General features: G+C 40.6%; 1 protein-coding gene across 2 annotated transcripts; it reads right to left on the reverse strand.

Moving 5' to 3' along the window:
• Positions 1 to 10,465: 10,465 nt before the first annotated feature.
• Positions 10,466 to 13,025, reverse strand: RB195_001033 (uncharacterized protein; the record flags this gene model as incomplete). 2 transcript variants are annotated; one of them, XM_064197625.1, is made up of 5 exons in its annotated part: positions 10,466 to 10,636; positions 10,791 to 10,951; positions 12,734 to 12,736; positions 12,788 to 12,892; positions 12,962 to 13,025. In XM_064197625.1, the coding sequence occupies 5 exons, from the start codon at positions 13,023 to 13,025 to the stop codon at positions 10,466 to 10,468; spliced, it is 504 nt and encodes a 167-aa protein (XP_064053506.1). The 2 variants fall into 2 exon arrangements, with proteins under 2 accessions (XP_064053506.1, XP_013292476.2); XM_013437022.2 differs by lacking the exon at positions 12,734 to 12,736.
• Between the last annotated feature and the right edge of the window lie 1,272 nt (positions 13,026 to 14,297).

Below are 14,297 nucleotides of genomic sequence, written 5' to 3' on the forward strand. Positions count from 1 at the left end.
CCAACTGATAGCGTCGGATCATTATCTGCACGATTCTTCAGAAGCGAACATCTTCAACAAGCAGCCCGTAAATAGCAACATTCACAGGTGGCGAGAAAGACAAATGAATGATAAAAAGTTTTTCGGTATTGTACACTGTTCGGGGAAGATAGCACTTCTTTCCCATTTACAAACTCAGACTGCAGAGATGCTATCAGTAGACGAACTTGCTTCAGTGAACTGATCCTTATGATAGAGGTGATCAGTCACGAGGCTAGTTCCAAGTTCCACGAAAAAGAAAAGAGGCGACAGAACGGCCTTCTGACCCAAATGGTTTCTTAATGAGATTTGAAAAAATGTCGATGTTTTTGTTTTCAGTGGCTTCTGACCCAAATGGTTTCTTAATGAGATTTGAAAAAAATGTCCAGAATGTCTCTTATTGAGAATTGAGAAGGCGTGGAGGGCAGTCTAGACAAATCGAAGTGTTGTTCCCGCCCGAGTATATCACGATCAAAGGGAACTATGGATGATTGGCAGATTATCATATGAAGATTCCTTTCTAGAAGTACATTCGGAATGATTCAATGTTTTCTATAACTTTTTAGGAATTTAAAACTCTTTTTCCGTGGTTCTCCATAGAGTGAAAATAAAGAAGTGGTTATGCCAGCGTACATTACGTATTTCACGCATAACAAGAAGCAAGAATAGTTACAAACATTCAGAAGATTCAGGACAAAATTGCTAGGAAGCAAATTGAGAGTACCACATATCTGTCAAAATTGTGAGAATTTCCACTAAGTAACCACCAGATAGTTTGGTTTCACAAAACGATCGCATTATGTAAAAAGAGGATTTCTCTCTGTTATCCGCTCTCTGCTAGTTGTTTCCGAAATTAAGAAAAGATAAAGTAAAGCAATGGAAAATAGAATAATTGATTAAATAGAGAAGTGAGTTTTAAAACAAGTAAAAATTGTTTTGTGCTGTTGTGGACGTGAGAGCATAAGGGGATGAAACAATTAACAATTGTTGCAATACATGTTGTACTGTTTTTGCCTTGACGTCAGCACTGCCTTAAAAGAATAAAAGGACAAAGTCACTAGCGTATCAATCCACTTGGGATGCACGAATGCGTTTTTCTGCAATTCGTAATCGTTGAGATTCCATGAAGGCATTGCTGGACTATAAAATGACTTGCAGGGGGCCAGCCTATAATCAAGTCAATGCTTTTATTCTGCCAGACGTCTGCTGCCAATTTATCCACCCCGGAGGGATGAAAAGCTTAGTTTGCACTAGGGTGGTTTTAAACCATCGACCGTCTGGCTACAACGGACCTCCAACCGACCACACCACACACGCCCAGCACCACATTCAGGAGAAAATGAAAATGGAAAATCGTAGAAGTGAAACCACTTGATGATATATAAAAGTTCACGTAAACGTAGGAAGAAATAGAATTGTGAAACAATCTATTTAAGTCTTTCGTTCTTAAGAATTGAAAATAAAAAGAAAATTTGATTATTATATTAATCTGTTCTAGTTACGATTTTGGTAAAAGCTCTTGGATTATGTAACGAGTTACTTTTATTGAAGGAGAATTATGACTACGTGTTTCCATTGAGGGGTCATTCTGTCAATCCATATAGAAGGACTGATCTTTGTCATCTCACGAGTCCCAGACGGAAGAAGGAAATCTTAGCAATTCCGTGCTGATTCCGTCGTCTCCGCCGCACCTTCCTCGGTTCCTCACTGTACATCGGTCAACGGACATGCTCGGATTCAAGAACTGATGTCGCTTGTAGGTTCAGAAAAAAAGGTCACTCCGAATTAGCAAGACTGCCTCACCCATGCTAGTAAAACCTGCATGAAAAAAGAGCTTTTCAACATTACAGAATTGAGAGCGCAACGGTGAGAAGTTCCACTGCGCATCCATATCATAAGCATCGTAAAGTAAACGAGCCTTTCATATCTCCGTCACAGATAAATAGGCTCCAAATTCAGTGTCAACCGCGTTTTAGAACACTATCCTCCCAAAACAATCTCCTTCATTTCCCTCTTCATTGGCGCTAATCTTTATTCCTTCATCAATAGTTGAAAATTAAAAATCATGCTATATAATAACGCGCTTAGTCCGTATTTGTGTGTTTGTCTGTGTGCTACAAAAATACTCCATAATGATGCAAAACTTTGCACCGATGGGGTGCCGAACTTTTGCCATGCCATGATCTGATAGACGAGCACTCTATCTTTCCACCACTGTCCGGATACGTCTTGCCATGTATCTTGGCTTTGATAAGCCAAGTTTGTATCATATGTTAGAGAGTGAATTTACACTTCCAAATTTGCAAACTGTCATGCTATATAATAATTGTCACGTCATAATAATTGTTCAATATTCTGTCACGTGTGTGCGTCTGTATGTGTGGTGTCTCAGTCACGAAGTTCCAAAATGAGAGGGAGACGGATATCATGGCGTCGGTTTGGTGCGCTGGAGTCCCTGTGTGCTGCTGAAATCCTTCCTTCAAAAAGTGGAAACACACATACCAACGGCTGCTCACAATACTAGCCAACATAAGTTCACGTGGTCTGACGTAGAGTTTTATCTTCATCGCTACGATGATGATATTCACCTCATTTCATGTTAGCACATCATTTTATGCTAATGATTGAGAGCAGAGGAAACTCACACTTCAAATATTTTTTTTCCAAGTTGTGGAGTTTTCGGAGAAACATAGATGTAAAATCAAATTTGGTTGTTCTCCAAATATAGTGCCGACGCGTTTAGGAAGAAAATCATGAAATCTCTTATACATGCCTAAATTTTTGAGGAAAAAAATTGAAGAAAGGGTTGATAAAAATGACAATTATAATTCCACAAAAAAAAGTCACTACTGTTATCTCTTATTAGTCGATGTAGGGGAGCGAAGCGAACACTACAAAAAGTCTGAAGTCCGGCTTTAGCCGGACGTTCAGACTGGTAAAGTAAATAAGATTTTAAAAAAATGATTTACAAAACCAATAAAAAACGAGAGTAAAGATAAAAGAATCTAACGGACACGTCTAAAAAATACAGGCAAATAAAAATAAGTTCACAGCATTTAAGCGCGATTTGGAGTCAATTCTAGTGGTAAACAGTGACCCTGAATGCGATTAAGCGCAAGACTGGTGCGAATTGAGGTAGGTTGAAATAAACATTTGTAACTTAATGCCAAAAAACATAGAAACGTTTTTTTATGGAATGGTTTGCGCTGCAAAACAATTAAATTTTTATTCTTAAGGGCCATCTGCTTTTTTCCTTCTGAAATTTAGTTAAGGATAAAGGATAAAGCGGCTGGCGTTAATCAATCCGCTTGAGATGCGTCCCCACGTTCACTTCAATTCCGAATCGTTTGAGGTTTTCGAACGTGTAACTAGCCTATACAATGACTTTCGGGGCTAGCCGACGTGTCAATTCAGTGTTTTATCCTCCTGGACAAGTCCGGTACCCATTTATCGACACCGGAGGGATGAAGGCTTGGTAAGCGCTAGGGCGGATTCGAATCCGACCGATCGTGCAGGAAGCGAAGCCTCTAACCGCAACACCACGCCCGCCCCTGAAGCCCCTGAAAAACTTAGTTAAGTGGAGAAGAATAGGAACTCTGGAAAATTTCGGCCGCTCCGATGGTGCCCCTCAGATATGTTAGCGCCAGAATAGATTAGAACGAGCCTCACAAATCAGATAGATTCGCTGTCACCAGATGAGGTTGGGCGGATCCATCGCAGTCAAATTTCTGTGTACGAGCGCCAGAAAGCACAATGACGGGGTAGGATGGGTCATACCGGCACTAAGAAATAGAGTGATGGAGCAGGACGGATCTTTCAGCCTTAAATGATCGTGTTGACGTCAGAAGGCAGTCAGACGTGTCTCACGACATCTAATTACAGAAATTATAGCATTTATGTCCTTATAACTTTACTCGAATATATTCTAGAGAGTAGTTTTTGTAAAGTAGGAAACAGATTATTTAAACAAATCGCAGGGGTCCCAGAAGGTAGTAATACCAGCCCAGTTCTAGCGGACCTTACCCTCTCATATTAAATATTACTATTATCATATTATTATTATGAAAAAACTAATAGTACAAATTACGAATGTTATTTTTTAGACCTACATATTTACTGTTCTAACGACCATTTGTACACTAAACAATACAAGAAGAGAGGCTATTCAATTTTACTGTATCTAGATTCTGCCATAATTTTTTTTTATTTTTAATACTCTTAAAACCGCTATCATATATACTGAGACTCTACGAATATGTAGGAACTGGTGTTTTTATTCAGATTTCATAGACAGACTACAGATCATGCTCACGCTTCTGAGTACTTTAAAACTTTAAATTAACTTTAAATTATGACAAGAACATTATTATTCTGGCTATTTTTAAATGCTTTATTAATAACAAACATATCATTTATAAGTATCCTGAACTATATAGAATACGTAGTTTTAAAACATTTACTAATACGCTTGCATCTATTTTTAGTCTGTTTTTATGATCTCCTTGACCTAACACTTATATATTGATCTTTTTTGGCGCCTCAGCTGCTATAAATAGCAGGCTCTATATCAGCTCCACATTCTGTTCACTCTTCCTTACTGAAGAGCCTCGGGAGTGAATAGCACTTGTTATTCCTACTTATTCTCTACTTCCTATTCTGTATTCTATTCCATCCGTCTAAGAGTAGAGGCGAAACGGAAGTAATTACTATATTCTAAGCTACTTCCCTAATATTCAGTTATATCCTAATCTATTTTCTATTATTCTACTGTATTAGACTACTATTACTACTAAGTGGTGCGCAGACCCCAGACAGCGGTAAGATAGACAAGATGGGTTCTTTTGTTGGCGTCTCACCCAAACGTATTCCTCTGTTGGTCTACTCCTCTGTGCATCACCTTCATCATGTTTGCCAGATGATTTGTTTAGACATTAGATACACGCATGCAAACAACCACTTTAGCAAAAGCTAGCTGTTTAGCAGATCTGACGCAGGATCCTAATCAGTATGATGATGACGTTCACGTCATATAATCTCTTAACACCTTTGGTTGTTGGGCAAGAAAGTGAGAAAAAAAACTTCGATATTGTTGCATTATTGCGAAATAGCCCTTCCAATTCTCGAATCAGCTGTTGAACCCGCTTCCTGAAATGGCTTTCAGTTCACGCAGCGATTCATGATGAATCTCTTCTATGGATTCGAAACGGTGCCCCCGGAGTGTGTTTAGTTCATTGAATGGACATGAGTCATACGGAGTTGAATCAGTCAAACACGGTGATTATGGAAATACATGGATCGAGTTATTGGTCAAATGGTCACGGACGCCGCTGTGTGAAACCGCACATTATCGTCATGCAACAACCAAGAGTTATCTCGTCACAAATCTGGCTTTTATTTCCGAGTAGCCCCACGCAAACGACGCACAAAATCCCAAATAATATTCCTACTTAACAGTTTGGCCGATTAGAAAGATTTCGTAGTGCACCACGATAATCGAACAAAACAGTTGACAGGACCCTGATTTTTACGGGACTTTGGTGCGATTTTTCAGTCTTTGTTCACCATTCTTTCAAAGATTATCCTTGTCCCAAAGGATTCTCCAACATTCACAGTATTTCTGCAGCAGAAATTTCATACCGCAAACAAAACTTAATGCAACTTCTTTATTTAAGAGAATCGGACTTGTACAAATACTCCTAGTCGTTTACAAAACAAGCGTATCTATGAAATCGATGAAGATAATAACATGAAATTTGACAAAAACGTCAATGACAGCACCTCCAACTTATGGAAAGTATTTTTCAAATCCATTATCCGCAAAGTTTAAACTGGAAAGTCACCTTTCATCTTGATCACAGCGGTGTATAGGTGTAAAGTCCACATTAAATATTCTTGAAACGTACCCACAACTTTAGCTGCAAAATCTTCCAACAATGCCTAAGTTTAAAGAAGAGAAGAGAACCACTGCTAGCTATAAAAACAGGTTTGGTCCCGCGACAAAAATTTTCAAAAAGTGACCCCGCTTAAAATTTTTTTATTAACGTTTAAAGGCGAACGAAGTGAGCATCACAAGCGATCTGAATGTCCGGCGTTAGCCGAACTTTTATATTGGTGACAACTTGAAAGAGCTGTAATATTTTTGATTTTGAATTTTTTTTTCAGAGCAAGCCGTATTGCCAACGTTACAAGTTTCGCGTTGTGATGATCTGGACTCTCCGGCGAAAACATTTGCCAATAAAAATTCGTCTTTCGCCTACTCACCTCCATTCAACATTTTCGTCTAGGACAACCATAAAAATTTTAGGCTTAAGGCTTTGTTTAAGGACAAAAACACCAAATTGAAAAGAGCGAGAACCCGGAAGACTAATGACAATCATTCGCATCATCGCGACTTCAGCAACATCAGAATACCCAGCTATCAGTAGTACAAGAGTACAATCGCCTTGAAATCTCCTTCAATCGTCCTAATCAACTTCCAAATCTCACTGATAAGTAGTATGCCTTCAACGATAATTATCATTGCCACTATGCTGTACTTAAATACCGAAAAAACACAGTTTCAAACCAAGAAAAAAGTTGCATCAAGACTCATCTCTAATTTTTTTTTGTAAAGATGAAAACAGACTGTTTAAAATTTTGTACCCCTACAAATTGTTTCTATGAACACCTCTTCAAGCGCTTGAGTACTGAAGACGTTTCTCAAGACAAAGAATATTGGCCTTCCTAGATGATAAAAGTTCTAAGGACTGATTTTATAAAATAATTAGTGGACTGAATAACTGTTATGTACAGCTCGTCAAAAAAAAAAATAGACTAATTAACAAGCTGTAGCTGTAAACAAGGTTCTACCAAAACCTTGTTTGATATCCATTTGTCTCGTGTGGAATGTACTAAAAGAAGCTTAAAAATGGTTTGAAGTTTCCTTATATTTTTACTGCAGATTTCTTCTTTGAGATAGAAATTTTCTGCACAGTCGATGGTTCCTCAGGTGTTTTCGTCACAGGCACCCGCCACAGTTCATAAACTCAATGTTATCGAAGGCTCATTTATTCACACACTGATTAATCAACCAAAATTCCAAGATAAAGGTAAGATGCCACACACATATCGTATATGTTTGTTCATCGTTGAAACAAACTCCTGAGTGGAGAACAAATCATGCAATGATAATGTCGACAATAATAGTATACCAAAAAAGTGATTTTTTTCCAATTATAACAATAAACTGCGGTCTTGGCTTACGCCGATTGTGGAATTTATTGCCAACTGGAGTTCTGGGGGACAATGATCACAAAATCTACCTATTCATGTATCCAGACAGTAGATATTTACTGACAGGAAGGACAACATACGTTGTTAATGAATCTAGATCTGGTGACCACCCGCCACCCGCCGGAGAGGAAGATAATTAAACCACTAGATTATTCTGTCACGTGCGTGTGCGTGTGCGTGTGCGTGTGCGTGTGCGTGTGTGTGTGTGTGTGTGTGTGTGTGTGTGTGTGTGTGTGTGTGTGTGTGTGTGTGTGTGTGTGTGTGTGTGTGTGTGTGTGTGTGTGTGTGTGTGTGTGTGTGTGTGTGTGTGTGTGTGTGTGTGTGTTGACGCTAGAAAGCTATAAAATGGGGTGCGACGGGCCCACCGGTATCGGGTTGGCGCGCCGGCGCCAGATAGCTGTAGAAAGGGTGCAATGGGTCCACCGGCGTCCGATTGATGCACCAGCGCCAGGTAGCTGTAGAAGGGGTGCAACAGGTCCACCGGCGCCAGGTAGCTGAAGAAGGGGTGCAACGAGTACACCGGCATCCGATTGGTGCGCGGCGCCAGATAGCTACAGAAGGGGGTGCGACGGATCCTACGGTATCGGGTTTGCGCGCCGGCGCCAGATAGCTGTAGAATTGGCGGAACGGGTCCACCGGCGTTGGATCAGCGCACCGGCGCCAGATAGCCAAAAAATGGGGTGAGACGGGTGCCGTCGCATCGAAATGGTGCGCAATGACTTCGTGTGCATTTCACAAAAGGTAAATGGGATGTTTGATAGGCGTCGGCACTGTGCGCACTGCCTTTCACCTTTACGACTCTTTCGCGTGCCCACTTCCTTCTCCGTTCGCCTCAAGTTGGTGGCATGCCTTCTTCAGAAAGTGGGAACATGCATGCAAACGGCTGCTTAAATAGTAGTGAACAGTTTACAAGATCTGACGTAGAACGTTATCTTTATCAGCAGGATAAAGTCTTTCACGTCATTTTGTGCTAAAACATCATTCATTAATAACTCTTGGAGGGAAATAGGAGGAATACCCGAATTTCTAGAAATACTTTCAAATTGTGTCTACATTATATTGGTATCGACGTGTTTGAAGCTGAAGTTTGAATATTCTCCAAATGTAGAACTGACACGGTTAGAAAGAAAACTATGAAATCTTTTTCCTTTATTTATAATAAAAAAAGATGAAGAAATATTGTTAGAGATACACAATTCTAGTTTCATAGGAAAGGGCATAAATAGTGATTTTCGTTTATCGATGAAGGGGAGCGAAGCGAACACCACAAAAAGTCTGAAGTCAGAGTCAGTTAGCTGGACGTTCAGACTGGTCACCAGTAAAATGTTCTGCTATGTGATTTGATAGTTCCAATTCCTTTTGAAGAGAGGTATTCACAAAGTGGAGTTTTCTTTAGTTGTGGACTTTTTATTTCGTTAGTTTGTTTTTAGGAAGACACCGCAATTATCAATATTGGAAGGGCTATGATCTAACTGTAGAACACAGGTTCACTACGAACAATCCGACAACCACGTTCTTTTATGTGCTCACCTATGCCCAGGAAAGATAGATATTTCATAACAGAACCCCTAACACTGGCACAAATATCAGCTAAGAACAGCACGATGCGCAGTTTCTACAGGATCAAATCTGAATCTCCGAGAAACCTAGCGCCAGCCCTCATCAACACCCTTACAAGGTTCTTTTCAAGTTACCTGTCGGAAATGCAACTTGAAGGTTCATAGCCACCAGTTAAAGAACACTAAGACCGTATTCTTCCGCAGGCCTTGACAGCGCTTCAACCACCCAACTTGACTAGCTTCTGGTTTCCAAAAAAATCTACACATCTACGTAGTCATAAGCAGGACTTGTAAAAAAAACTCGAATGAAACATGCAAGCAATCAGGATTGCGAAAAGAAATGACCACATGCACGCTGCGTTGAATCTTTTAAAATTATTAAGATATCGATATGGAGTACAAGAAGCAACTACTTCTTGCCTTCATCAATCTATAAAAGGCTTAAGATCAGTTAAGACTGGAGCCGCAGTGGAGCCTTTGACCACAACATGTGACTGTAAATTAATTACAGTTACACTACTTACTGGCTTTGTGCGGAAACTGTTCTCATGACATTAAAGGCATCACCCCACGAATCTGAGGTGTTACGGATTTCAGGTAGAGTATTCGTAAACGGGATCGTAGATTAAGGAGAGGGGGGGGGGAATTCCGTCCATTTCTTCCTAATTTCCGTTAAAAAAAACGGCCCGGAAGATACGTCTTCGAGCGTTCCGGCGCGCTACTTTTCACAACGAGTTTGGTTGGAGCGCGCCGGTCATGTGCCCATCTTCCGGGCAGTTTTTTACACCAATTAGCAAGAAATGGACAGAATCACCCACCTCTCCATAATCTACGATACCGTATACGAATACTCCACCTAAAATCCGTACCACCTAAGATTCGTGGGGTGATCCCTTTAAGCACTAGTCAGGGGAAAGAAAGGCTGACCAGGTTGCACGAAACCTGTGGAAATTCGGTCTTCAGCTTACCTTGGAAGATAAGCTGTTGAAGAATGGACGTTTATTAGCGCAATGCTCCAGCTTATTCGAACTGTCCTTCCTCGCTTCGCCACGCTTGGTCCATGTAGCCGTTTACAAAGGCATTTTGCGTAACCGCTGAATCACTCTGGCAGCTGAACCACCGCGAGGCATGTGGCACTCGGTTGATGAAAAAAGAAGACGAAGACCACCCGAAAAGTTCAGCGAAAGCTACGCATGTGGAGTAAGGGCAAGATATGAGGATTGGGTGGGATTTGTCAACACCAACATTCGAGTTCAATTCAGAATCGTTTGAGATCTATAAGCATGAGTCTGGCTCATTTAATGACTTGTAGACTGGATGTATCAACTGGATGTTATCAGCGTTTTCATCCTCAAAAACCAGTCTGGTGCAGGGCTCTAGGACGGTTTCGAACCAACGACCGCGTCCACTCACAACCGAACCTGCGCTGCATCTATGCTAACATCTAATGACGACAACTTGATGAAAACAGTTCTAGTCGTGCACCATTCAAAATAAAAGCTGTAATATTAGTAATGGGTCCTTGAAATTGAAAACTGGAACGAGCAACGAGGATTGGGGAGGGTTTTTTGGTGATTTCACAATGATATCATGTACCATTACACTTTCCGTTGTTGTCATATAGTCGCAACACGTGCATGAGACCTCAAAGGCGGAGAATCAAACTTCTTTTCAGCTGATTGGCCAGCCATAAGCCGGAGTTGCTCCACGAACGCTTCCCGATAATCAGTTGACCGCCAAATGCACACGTAGAAAGTCTGCGAATAGCAGATCAAAGCAGGAAACACCTGAAATTGAGTGAAATTGAGATTGTTTGAGAAGACAACTTAAACAAGAATTTTCAGAGTACACTTCAATGAAAAGTACCCAAACTAATTGTTCAACATAAAATTTTCTAGTCTAATACAAGCTATAATAGTAGTGATTTATTCAGAAACGAACCATGTTGCTCTGCCACACTGAAAGAATGAGAGGAGAAAATCCTAACAAGTAACCAAAGTTAACTCCAAATAATGCAGTGTACCAAGAGAAGATGAAGACAACAACAATGACTTGCAGACGCCGAATTACCTTTTCTTGCTCTTTTATAGCATTAGATTTTCCTGAAACAACGTTTTATTATTAAAAAGTGCGGTGTGTCTTTCACGAAACAGCTTGATCGACCTCAAATGTTGGAGTACTCTTAGACGTTCGTGACCTTGGACATTCTCATGTTTGTTTGCCCACATACTCTTTATGAAGAATTGAGTGTCTTGTGCTAATCACTGTTGCGCCAACACGTTCACTTCAATTCATTCGTCCGGGATTCACGAACGCGTGTCCAGACCACACAAGGACTGGAGGTTTAGCTGGTGTATCAAGTCAGTGTTTTTACCTTCCCAGACAAGTTTAGCTCCAATTTATAGAGTTCGGGAGATAAAAGGCTCGGTTGGCACTACTTCAGCTTTGATCCATCGAATGATCGTGCAGCCACAGTGGTTCCTTTCACCGACTGCGCTATACCCGTCCCACATATTCTTCACACAAATCTCAATCTCAGATCAACCCGTTTGAGTCAATTTTTATATGCAAGTACTGTGAAAGAGATGCAATAACATAGGTTATTTGCAGGAATTGTGGACTCATGTACCAATCTTATTAATCTCACTAATTTCTTTTTATTTCCTTTAGCGCACTTTTTTGTGAGTATGAAAGAAATTTGACGGGAAAACGTCAATTCTACTAACATGTTGAGAATTACATACTGCTGCAAAGCAATGCAAGTAGAGGTTCAGAATGGGTTGGTGACAGTCATGGTAATCAATCAGGAGGGGAACACTTTTTTTTTCTAAGTGTCGAGTATTAAAAGAGAAATTCCGAGCAGCAGGTCTTAGATTAGTTAGATATCAGTAGGGTGCGTATGACTGGTCGCTGCTCGAACGCTCTGGGAGAATTCTTTTTCGAAGCTCAGGAAAGGGATAATGAATTAAACTTTTAAAAAAGCAGCGATCACAAGCATAGATAGTTGGTCATCGGGTAATCTTAGAGGCATTACCCCACGAATGCTCCACCTGAGGAGTATTCTTATACAGCATAGTAGATTACGGAGAGGAGGGTAATTCCGTTCATTTCCTCCTAATTGCCGTAAAAAACGGCCAGGAAGATGCGGCGCGTGCACAAGGCTGGCGCGCTCCAATCGAAGTCGTTGTAGAAAGTAGCGCGGCGGATGGCTCGAAGCCGTATCTTCCGAGCCGTTTTTTACGGCAATTAGGAGAAATGGATGGAGTCACCCCCCTGTCTAACCTACGATCCCGTAAACGAATATTCCGCCTGAAATACGTACCACCTCAGATTCGTGGGGTGATGCCTTTAACGCAACAAGTACATCGGCTGTTATTGATTCGATCTCCTCGATTCCCTCTGTTCTTTGGATTGATCAACACCGGTAATTTATTCATTTGTTGAGATCGCGTGCAACAGTTGCCCAATGACCCCTACTGCTACTCTTATATCTGAAATGACAGCTCTGCCGTTTGGAAATGATGTTCTCTGGATTTAACTCCAGCTCACGAAAAGCAGCCATTAGTGCGAAACGTCTTGTAAACTCTTGTGCTGTTCTTCCAAACTGCTGGCTAGCTTGAATGCTTAGAAGTTCATAAAAAGAGAACATGCTAAACTCAAAAACTGCAGCCAATAATGCATCTTCGTTCATCACTTTGCCCGCAAATCGAAAAAGTAAGAATTGAGCGTTGCTGCATACGCAGCTAAATTCCTACTACCGGTAAATCATGTGACGGCTACTTGTGAGTGAATCAGTCCACACTCCATGCCAGCCTCCAAGCTGCATAGAAAGTGGAACTGTCTTGTTTTAGGCAGAGAAAAAAAAAACGTAAGTCAAAATATACCGGCTAACTATGCCGGTTTTGTTGTTTGCCTTATTAATTTTCAGTTGCTGTTACCTTCAATGTACACAAAACCGATAATAGCAAAGTAAACGAGTACAACACTAGAGTTTATAATAACGTTCGAGGTAGACCAAAATCCACTGACTCTTGGTGCAAGTCCTGGAACACATTCATAGATCTCAAACTTTCAAGATCATAAAATATCATAAAATTTATAGAAAAGCTTACCCAGGGGTGGATTGCAAAATAGGATCACTTCATCATTTTGAGCAAGGTATCCCCAAATCGCCATTGGGAGCGAGTAAATAGAACACAACGAAAATGCTAGAATGGTATAGGGGACTGTTTTCCACGTGTGGTACCTAAACTGCATACTGATTTGTAAACTCAAGTCAACACGTCATCCCAGTAGGAGTATTCACTATAGAAAACTATTGAAGACTATTGAAAACAACACTGAAAAGGAAGAAGCTACTTTTATTATCTCTTTCGAGTTTGAGTTTGTATGAGTTCTTGAGTTGACATTTACCATGTTCGTAATCTTAGTATAACAAGCAGAAAAGTCTAATAATGTCTAACAAAATGCATTAAAAAAAAACAAGAAATCGGTGAGATCGACATTTTGGGCCTAAGCTTTTAGCCGATTGATATTTCTGACGGAATTCGTCACATTCGCAATCAATATGTGGTGAAACCTCAATTGGGAGGATGTCATTGAGCCAAGGAAGAAATGCACTAAAATCAATGAATCGATAAAAGTGGTGTTCATTCGAGGTAATTGCCACATGCCAAAATACTAAAATAGCGTATGCTAAACCTCCAGCCGAAAAATTTTGAATGAGTACACAGCAAAAGAAACTGGAATCTCGTATAATCAGTACCATTGACCAGTGATTCGATACGTCCACACGAAAAGTGGCTTAGAGTCTGCATGCTCCACTCTAAGCCTATATAAAAGGCTCAAATCAGTGAGGACCACTTCAAACTCCGATTCGGAGATTTTAAAACTCTTTTTGTGCTTCTGGGATTCCAATTTCCAAATTCCGAAAAAGTCACGGAAAATCAGAGGTTTCTTTCACCAGTTTGAAGGGACCTTCTACCTTCTTACCATCCTAACATCGTGCTTGTTGGGAAGTGCAATTTTATCTCACTTGGTAAGCATTCGGTAGTGTGCGTTATTCGTTTCGTTGGTTTGGGCATTTCGTTGTAATCAACCAAGCATTCCAAGACTCGGTCAAGCCATGTTCACTTGTGTATCTTCGTCGTTTTCTATTGCCCTTGTTTCCATCATCCTAGTTCTTTTTCCATCCACTAGGTAATTTTGAAGTCATTAGGCGTGGTAGACGAATGCATTCCGTTCCTCAAAAATTCCGCTCCAAACGTCATACGCGTAGCACAGTTAACAGAGATCCGTGAATCGACTCGTAATCGATTCGAAACGCGATACAGTCTTGTATACCCTAATAAAGTGGTTGTGATACATTAGTATTCCCACGAAATGGATAACGTTCTGATCTCGCCAGAACAATTAGGAGTTCGGGTGGTAGATTACGAGTACAACCGT

The sequence above is a fragment of the Necator americanus genome, chromosome IV (assembly GCF_031761385.1).
Source record: "Necator americanus strain Aroian chromosome IV, whole genome shotgun sequence".
Classification (NCBI taxonomy): domain Eukaryota; kingdom Metazoa; phylum Nematoda; class Chromadorea; order Rhabditida; family Ancylostomatidae; genus Necator; species Necator americanus.